The sequence below is a fragment of the Centruroides sculpturatus genome, unplaced genomic scaffold, assembly GCF_000671375.1.
Source record: "Centruroides sculpturatus isolate CEXI.00-Female unplaced genomic scaffold, Cexi_2.0 scaffold3599, whole genome shotgun sequence".
Classification (NCBI taxonomy): Eukaryota; Metazoa; Arthropoda; class Arachnida; order Scorpiones; family Buthidae; genus Centruroides; species Centruroides sculpturatus.
This window is the reverse complement of record NW_019387694.1, coordinates 1-9,529: the sequence shown is the minus strand read 5'-3', so window position 1 is coordinate 9,529 and position 9,529 is coordinate 1. Positions and strand designations below refer to the sequence as shown.

General features: G+C 29.9%; 1 protein-coding gene and 1 long non-coding RNA gene across 2 annotated transcripts; one reads left to right on the top strand and one right to left on the bottom strand.

Annotated features, from left to right (window-relative positions):
• Positions 1-27: 27 nt before the first annotated feature.
• LOC111616578 lies at positions 28-2,995 on the top strand. The gene is made up of 3 exons (XR_002755276.1): positions 28-178; positions 724-848; positions 2,684-2,995. It is a non-coding gene; the product is annotated as an uncharacterized LOC111616578 (long non-coding RNA).
• A 110-nt stretch (positions 2,996-3,105) lies between these two features.
• On the bottom strand, positions 3,106-6,245 carry LOC111616577 (serine/threonine-protein phosphatase 4 regulatory subunit 1-like). The gene is made up of 6 exons (XM_023357975.1): positions 6,111-6,245; positions 5,812-5,932; positions 5,586-5,701; positions 5,330-5,490; positions 5,117-5,253; positions 3,106-4,345 (listed from the first exon to the last, which is right to left on the bottom strand). Exons 3-6 carry the CDS (start codon positions 5,690-5,692, stop codon positions 4,331-4,333), a joined length of 420 nt encoding a protein of 139 aa, XP_023213743.1. The 5' UTR covers positions 5,693-5,701; positions 5,812-5,932; positions 6,111-6,245; the 3' UTR covers positions 3,106-4,330.
• Between the last annotated feature and the right edge of the window lie 3,284 nt (positions 6,246-9,529).

Genomic DNA, 9,529 nt, shown 5'->3' with positions numbered 1-9,529 from the left:
TTATAAATACTTAAAATTCACCCATACTTTAATTTAATCTACAGTATTTCCGCATACACTCAAATCAGTTTAGTTGCGCTACCGAGAAACGGTAAACAATGTAGTAAGCTATCGGCCAGTTAGCAGAAAAATTCTATCCGAGGAGTCGAAGAAACTCGTGCAACCGGTCCTAAACCTGGTATGCAATATTTTATAATCCATTGTTGCAGTTGGTGTTGGAAGAATGAACGTATTTCACGCTCACAATCCAGCGGATTGTCCTGTAATTAACCTCGTCATATTTTACAATTTATAGGATAACTCGTGAATTTATATGCGAAACAATAAAACGTGTTTAATTAATAATTCCATTTTTATAGCAATAATTTATTGTGGTAAAACTAAATTGATCCATTGATTTTATTAACGTTATATTACCGAAATCTGACTTTTGGGAATGAGTCGTAACGGAATATTCTGGGCAGGTAATACGGAACGTTGTCTACGTGACAAATGTACACGAAATCTGTTGTATAAATCACGTTGTCGTCCTACCATACTTTCGTTTGACATTTGTATAATTACAGCACGCTGTAATACAGTTTCGGATTTCGATTTTCGTCCGTAACTACGTAATGTTTTGTATTTTTCCATGTAATAGTGATTCGGATATACGTAGTTTTATATAAATAAATAAAGTAAAAACAATGTAATAGTTCGTAAATAGTTTCTTCGAATTGGCAGATATACGCTGAAGGGTCACACGGCTCCAATCGACCAAATCCGAACGAATGACAAAGGTACGGTCTGCGTCACTTACGATTCAGTGGGAAGAGACAGAAGTCTCCGAATGTGGGACTTAGCAAACGGTGAGTGATTTACTTTACATATTTACGAGAGATTTAAAATCATTTTAAAGAGAACTTTTTATCGAAAGTAAACGGTAAGTCACCTTAATTACTGTATAAAAATAATACAGTCCACCCCCTATAACGCGGGTTCATATAATGCGGATTCGTATACCGCGGCGAAAAAATTGCGACCGTATTCGTATAAAGATGCTAAAAGAGACTCGTAAAATGCGGTAAAACGTCATCGCCGACTCGTGTCGCGACAGGATTGGTCGAATCTGGACCAATAGTGGACGAGCAGCCGAAATACACGCTACGGAGAGTTTAGGCGGGTAAGTTGAGTTTACTATCGTCTATACAGTATATAAATTAGGTACTGTAAGTCTAATACAGTACTGTAATTTTATACATTTCTTGTGAAAAAAACTTTTCTTATTCAACGGCCATAAAAATTATTTCTTTTAATGATGTCTCCAAAGTTATTTTTCTGCGAAAAATTCGCTTATCAGAAAACGCGCCCGCCGTTTGGTGCGCTGCTCCGCGACGAAAACAAGCTTAAGCAATGGCGTCGTCGAATGCACACTCGGTAAGTAATCCCACAATTTTTTGTTTATAGCGTAGTTTATACGGATTATTCCCAAAAAATTATACGTGTTTTGGAAATGTTGAGTCAAAGTAGTCTAGAATCGATTAATTTTATGGAAGAAAACCTTTCAAATAGCCGTAGTCCGTAAACTGCACACGTGCCGGGCTGTGATTGGCTCATGTATTTAAGGATTCCTACAACGTGAAATTCTTATAAAGTGGAACGTATCTACCGCGTTATAGGGGATCGACTGTACATTTAGGCCAGGAGTGGCAAATCTCTGGCACGTGACGTATCATACGATTTCTGTTTATCACCCTTTTTTTCTCCGTCCTTTCGGTTTATCACTCGACCATCCTTTTTTATATTTATTCTAATTAGAGCATATTCGTTTAATTTCTTCACATATCGTTACTCCAAGTCTAAAACTTTGATACGCATAAAGATCTTCAAAGCTAAGTATGCTTACTACATATAGTAAGCATACTTAACTTTGAAGATCTTTATGCGTATATGGCGCGCGAATTCAAAAAGGTTCGCCATCCCTGATTTAGGCTATTACGTTACTATAATATAAATACAAGTTAGTTAGTTACTTGAACAAAATTTGTGAATGATTGTTGACGTAATAGATTCGGCTTTTATCAAGTAAGATTCTTTTCTTACCGAACCAACTCAAAGGGAGACGTCTTTCGACGAATTTCTTTTCACGTTGCATAGGCCTACTCCCAAAATAATTTTTTACTTATAATTGTCGAAATTCATATAGAATTAGGCATGCTATAAATTTCGTAAGGAAATACCCGACACCCACGATAGATACGATTTTAAAAAATCCCCTAGTGCCCACGGAACGGAAAGAATCAAAAACGAAAAACAAATTGATTGCGTTGAATGCTGCATTCATTCGATAATTTGCTTTACCGAATGAATGCAGCATTGAAATCTTTCTGCGCTTGTGTGATAATCTACATCCCAATCATTTTATCCGGCATAGATTCGTGTCCTTTAACAAAGTGTAGAAATCCATTCGCTAGTTTATGTACGCACAAATTAACAGAAAATACAAAGTTGTTTAAACGTTACAACGAAATGCTAGTTGCGTGGTGTCGTTTAAATATTGTCTACAGAGAGAATTAGCTGTTTCGTATGCTTATTTAATTGTACGTCGTCGTCATTATCGGTGCTATCCTAAGTTAAAGATACGAAACGAACCAATTCGAATGCCAAGCTTGGTTGTGTACCGTTGTGTATTTGTATTGCCTAGGTGTGTGTCTGGCAGTCTTCACCCCGGATCAAGCCATTAGTTGTTGCCAACTTTTACCGGACGGAAAAGCCGTGGTGATGGGTCTGTACGGACGACAAAGCGTGGTCACGCTCTCGCTCTGTCACGAAACCAGCGTGGAGGAGCAGACGAATGACAGCTCTACTTACGGCGACAAACAATACGAAAAGCAAGTGTTCCAAGTAAACGAAAAAGAGAGTTGATAACGAATGCCAATTCTTAAAAATTGCGTGATTTTTTAAAAAATTCTGTAACGTTTTTGTGCCTGTAATAAAAAAATGTAAATTTTTAATATAGACAATAAATATTTATTTGATATTTATTAAGAAAAATAATTTAATATCCAATTAGATTCGAGAATGTTTTTTAAACAAAAAAAAAAAAAATTGCACACAACTCGATCGTCATTTTTGCAAAAATCAAATTTATTTACTGAGTGTCAAATTCTGACTATACAATTTCTTCTATAACTCTGTATAAAATTTGATAACATTCACTATAACTATTCAATTCCATTTTGATCGACGTTCGATATATTCCATCTCTTAAACACAACGTACAATACTCTTTAAGCAATCAACGTAACAATGACTTTAAAGTAGGTGCAATACAAACAGAACGGAACTTACTTTAGAAACAAAATTAGTAATTTTAAAATGCTAAATCACACTAAAAATATTTTGGTTTTTTAAATATCACTTTTGGAATTTATGAAATTCCAAATTGACTAATTTTTAATGTGCTAACACACATCTTATTATCCTTACAAATAAGCCGCAAATAGTATCCTATTACTTAACTAAATTCTTTGAGAACAACAACAAAATTTATTTCCAATTTAGGAAGAATAATAATCTGATGGAACAACAATACTTATAACAACTAAAGAAGCTCTGTTCTTATAAACATTTCCTTCTTTTACAACTAAATCACATTTTCCTTTCTTTGCATTTTAATAAATGTCTCATTTATAATTCTCATATTGCACATTAATAACAAAAACACTAAACCCTACTTTTAAAGTTCATCAGAACCATTCAACAAAATTACCTACTTACTAAAATACCAAACAATTTAAAATGCCATTGAATAATTAGAGTGCCATTTTGTAAATGGCATTTTTTTTCGTGTGTGTGTATATAATATATAATAATTTTGGTCAAACCAAATTAATTAAAAAAAATTGGCATAAAATTATGTATCCAATTTGTAAAATGGCACCTGACTGGTAATACAAATTATATACAGAATAAACTTTGTATGATAAAGAAGATTCCATTATTATGGAGCAAAATTCTTAGCTTAATAACTAAAACAAAATACTAAATATTTTCGATAACAATACCACTTTTAAATGGTAATTAACTATTAATATTCTAATATTTATACAACGTATATTGACAATAATCAAAAGTTTTTTCTGTTGAAAACATATCACAGCTCCTTTATGAGCAATAACCACATCTTAAGTTCGATGTGCAAATATACCCATTGGATGGCAAATTATAATAATAAAAAAAACTGCAGAATTATATTCTTGTGTGATAAATAGTGAGTATAGTCTGTCTCCAAACTCTGCAATGGCAGTCGAATTGATACGAAATTGTTGTTGGTTTCCCGGAGGATCTATCAAACTGAAGAGAGCTTGAAGAACAAAAATATTATTATTAGTATAGTATTTCTTTTTTGCAATTTACATCAATTATACAGGATAGCCCAAAAGTCAGTCAACCACTGCAAAGATAATGGAAGCATGAAAATTAACTCAGACTTGCCATTTAATTTTGTTACATTGAGTTTAAAAGAATATATTTAATTCTGATAATTCATATTTACTTGTTTTGTGTGCACATCAGGTATACTAAGTTAAATGACTTTTGGGCCATCCTTTTCGAAAGCTATGTTAATTACATGAAAAATTCTGTATCAAATTAAAAAGAATTCTGTAATCATTATGTAATTTACATAAAAATGAATTATTATTATTATAAAAACAATAAATTTTATGCCAAAAATTGCATAAACCTTTTAAATTAGCAATAATTAATCAGTGTATATGTTTATTTTAGATGCACTATATAATATTATTGAAATTAACTTATATTGGTAGAATTTTATTCAATGTTTCCATTTTAATTGTGTCTCTGTATTTCAGAAATTACCGTAATACAGCACAATAAAATTTTTGCACTAGTTAAAAAGATTATTAACAAAATCAATAAAAACAATATAGTTGCAAACAGCTTCTTTCCATGTTAATCTTTAACATGAAAAGATGATGTCTGGAACTTTTTTATTATAAATTTTGGCATGGTCTACGAATGCTAGCCTCAAGAGAACTTAAATTTAAGAGATTTATAGTGAAATGATGGAGAAATGGGCAATATGCAATTTTGGATCATTTTTAAAAAATACCTCTTCCAATGTTGCATTAAATAATTCAGAAGACTGGCAGGCAAAGTATCTAACATCTCTATCTCTGTCCTTTTGAAGAGAATACATGACTTGACTTAATAGTTCATAATGTGCTACCTGAATCTCGGGAAAATAATCTGAAAGGGAAACGTTAAAGTTAAATTAAACATTGAAACAAAAATAAAATACGTTAAACTACAAAAGAATATAAACCTAATGGAAGTAAAGTTTCGGTTAAACATCTGGCAATTGCTAATCTAACATTGGGAACGCTATCCCAACTGAGTGTAAATAAGTGAGGCACAATTTCTTGAATGTACTGGTCTTTGGGAAGGGAATTTTCCTGAGCAATATGCTGACAGAGTAAAGCATATCTACAAATAATAATTTTTTTTAAAAATTTGATATTATTTAAGTAAGAAGTTAAAGTTTAAATTTATTGTAGAAAAATAATTTCTTTAACACTTACGTCTGTCTCAATACCCATTTTGATCCACACTTGAATTTCTTTTCAAGTTCTATTAATAAATTTCGCTGTAGTTCTGCATTAGAGCTCTGCTGTAATCGCTTTAGCATTACAGCTATCTGAAAAAAGCAAATTTATGTAATTGCCTTTTCACATTATTTCTACAGTAATTTTGAAATTATTTTCCGGCCATTCAATTTAAAATTTACATTGCAAAACAGAAACTTACTGCTCTTATTGCAACTCTTCGAACTGCACACACTTTATCTCTGACTAGAATTAAGGTAATAGGAATTAGATATTCTTTGACATCAATGGGACTGTACAAATTTGTAAGGGATATTAATTGCCTGTTTGAAGGAAAAATAAAATAAAATAAACCTAAAGAATTAAGAATTACTTTTTTTAAAAAATACAGAAAACTAAATTATTTTCTTCTGTAAGAATTTCAAATTATACTAACTAAATTAATTATAAAATAATAGATTATTATTTACAATAAATCTTTGAAACTAAAATAATACTTACTCAGCTAAAGTTAATCTAAACCTCCAATTTTTATCATTATCTAATTTTAACAATTCATTTAATTGTGGAAGGAAATCTCTTCTTTTTAACGGTTGAATCCACTAAAATTATTGAAATATCACATTTATTATTGGCATATAAATTCTGTAATTAATCTAAATACAAAATAACAATAAACATAACATAAATAAACATTATTATTTATTATAGAAACTAATAAATTTCCTATATTTGTTCTAAATTGTAAACTTGTACTTTCAATCTTCAGGTTAAATTTATAATTTACACCAATAAAAGTACTGGCTCACAATGTAAAAATGAATGCTAGAAAATTAGAGATCTTCAAATTATATTGCTTCTTGAATAATTGTTTTTTTCTCCTTTAGAAGTATAAGCTAACAAATTTAATTATAGTGTAAGATTGAAAGTTTTTCCATCTGTAGTTATATCTCACACAAGCTAATGTAAACTAAAAGTTTTTGTATAAAAATAAGGATGTGATTTCCATAAAAATTTAAAGCAAACATTCAATTCTTGCAGTTCTTTTCCTAATTTTATTTGATTAAATGCTTTAAGTATATCCTGCTTTTTCTTGTTTTACATTATTCTACATATATATTTATCATTATCAAAAATTCTATTGAAATTAATACACAAGTAATAATCAAACTTGTGCATACATTATTATAATTTGCTAAATGATCTGCCAGATTACCTATCAGACTATATTCAGGCTAATAACTAAACTGGCAGATTGGCAATATGAATATATCCCATACTTTTTACTATGTATATAATAATAATTAAAAGATATTTTAATAGAAAAGAANCTTCATAATTTTTTAATATTTTTAATTTCATTCATTCTAAAGAAATTATTACAATTTCTAAATTTAATTTTTGTCTTCAAATGAATTCAAATTCTTGTCCAAGATTAGTTCCTTATTTCGAGACTAGTCTACAATTACTCTTAATTGATATACTAAATCAATATGATAGAATCATTTATACTAAAATGTTTCAAATAAAGTGATTTTATCTGAAATATTATGTCAATTATAATTATTTATTTAAAATATTAAATAAAAATATCAAGATTTTTAATCATGTATTGAATGCTACTTTTTTTCCTGTTAATCCTGTAATTTTAATTTATTTTATCAACAGTATAACAAATTAATTAATCTATTTATTATTATACAAACTTAACTCATTAAAAATAGTGGAAGAAAAAATAAAACCAAACACACTAAATACATTTTATGAAAAAATGAATTGTTAACACAATGTTTTCTGCTGCAAAAATACAGGATGCATAGGAAAGTCCCTTTAACCAGAAAATTCTTGCTAACGGAAAGAACTACAGCTATGCAAGTGAGTTAACGGTATAGTAAAGCGACTATGCCTGACCTAATGCAAACGACAGCATCACCCCTAGTGGCAAAATTTGAAAGATAGGCAGTGCAAATCGAAAACAAAAACAGATAGAGCAAACTTTCCAATTAGAAAGTTTTAGAGCATCAATTAATTAGTATGAAAAGACGTGGTTCATATGGATAAGATAAATTGTCGCCTTTATACCCAAAAATGTCTGAAAGTGATGCATGCCATTTTGTTTGAAAGGAATAGCCATAGCCATGAAGAAATACACACAATTTATTGCATAAAATATGTACTTATGTCAATACAGTTTGATAACATCACACAAAAAACAACGGAAAGGCAAACTGTCACACAGTGATAACAAGTTAATGTCGAGTATGTTCGAAAAGTTCGCCATTGCTCACGATACATGCCATTGTTATCAAATCAAATCATATGCATATCAGCAGAGAGTTAAAAGCATATCTGCTCCATTAGGCTATTAGTGCAACAATGCCAGTTTTATCTGTCATTTGGTAAAATCAGTAATTTTAACAAACTCAGTGATGCAATTAATACATCATTCTATCAGTAAGAAAAATTTGAATTTGAATGTGGTTACCTAGAATACACCTTTTGCTAATAAATAGCATTTGTGTGTGGCTAGTAACGTATAGACAAATTATATAGTTTGCCTATCACATTTTGGTTCAAAAACAGCTTTTAGAAAAATAATCTTTGATGATATCATTTATTAAATGTTGAAAAAATTTTCTTTAATTTATCAATGAAAATTTCAAAATAAACTATCTTTGCAGTTAATATGACAGATTTTGAGAGTTCTGTAACAAATTTTGTTGCAATAATTTCCAACAAGAGTAAATAAGTGTTTAGAAAAATAAGAAAAATTTTAACCTCAAACTAAGAATGTGATGGTTTTTGTTAGACTATTAGACTATTAATGCTATTTGTACTCTTTTTAAAGATGATCTGCTTTTATGGTTATGAAAAGATTTCAGCTTTAAAAATTTATATATAGTACAGTAGTCATCACTGAACATAGATCAGGCTGCAGTTAACATGCCATCCAATAGATAGGTTTAAAGCTTTGATTCATTGCATGAATGTTTTACATAATTTAAAACAAATTACAGTAATTAATCTTTATTTTTGCTAAATATCAACATGATATCTTGCAAAAATTTTAACAAAATTAAGAAAATCAAACTTGAGTCATAGGCATCAAAAAACAGATCACTGCATCACTCCCATCAATGAACATAGACCACTGCATGTTTAATATTTTGTTGCATCACCTTTTGCAGCCAAAACACCTTCCATACATTTTGGCATGCTGTTGACTAGATGTTCACATTCATCTGCCGTCAGCTGTCCTAACTAACTATCTGGAATTCCAGATAGTTAGGACAGAAGCTTTTACTCCTTCAATTGTCCAAGGGTATGTTTTTTGCAGACGTTTCTTTGTAATGTTCCACACATTCTCAATTGGTGAAAGATCTGGGCTGTTTGATAGCCAAGGAATCAAATTTATTCAAAAGACTTTTTTTTCTATATTTTCATTTTTTTATTTTGCTATATTTATTTGTCTGCCCTTCCTCTATGTACAGTACTATATGTAAATAAAGACAATTGTAATTTCTTTATAGTAAATTTCCTTACACATGTAATTTTTTAAAGCTGCATTCACCAATGAATGTACTGGGTGAATCAAATATAGAAAAACTCACAGAAAGTAGCAAGAGGAGTTTGGAAATACTGTAATTCAGACTGGGTGCTGCTATGCTTATTACTGTATGATACATGTGAAGAGAAACAATTATTATTCTTGCAGTAGTCCATTGTAAGTAAATGTTAGATTTAAAACTTTAAATAAATAATTTATAGATAACTCTCACTTGACATGGCTGAAATTTGATTCTTCTTGTAATTATAAGAACTGTAAGATAATTCAGTCTTTTGAGATAAATGCTTTAAAGACTATTATACATCCGAAATGTATTGAACTCTTTCCTTGTATAACTTTTTTTTTTTTTTTT

What these genes read in the sequence shown, in the direction of transcription:
- LOC111616577 (XM_023357975.1), bottom strand. Translation starts at nt 5,692, where the DNA reads ATGCTAAAGCGATTACAGCAGAGCTCTAATGCAGAACTACAGCGAAAT. An exon ending in AAATGGGTATTGAGACAGAC is followed by an intron (nt 5,491 to 5,585) that starts GTAAGTGTTAAA and finishes TATTATTTGTAG; the next exon opens with ATATGCTTTACTCTGTCAGC. An exon ending in CGAAACTTTACTTCCATTAG is followed by an intron (nt 5,254 to 5,329) that starts GTTTATATTCTT and finishes TTTCCCTTTCAG; the next exon opens with ATTATTTTCCCGAGATTCAG.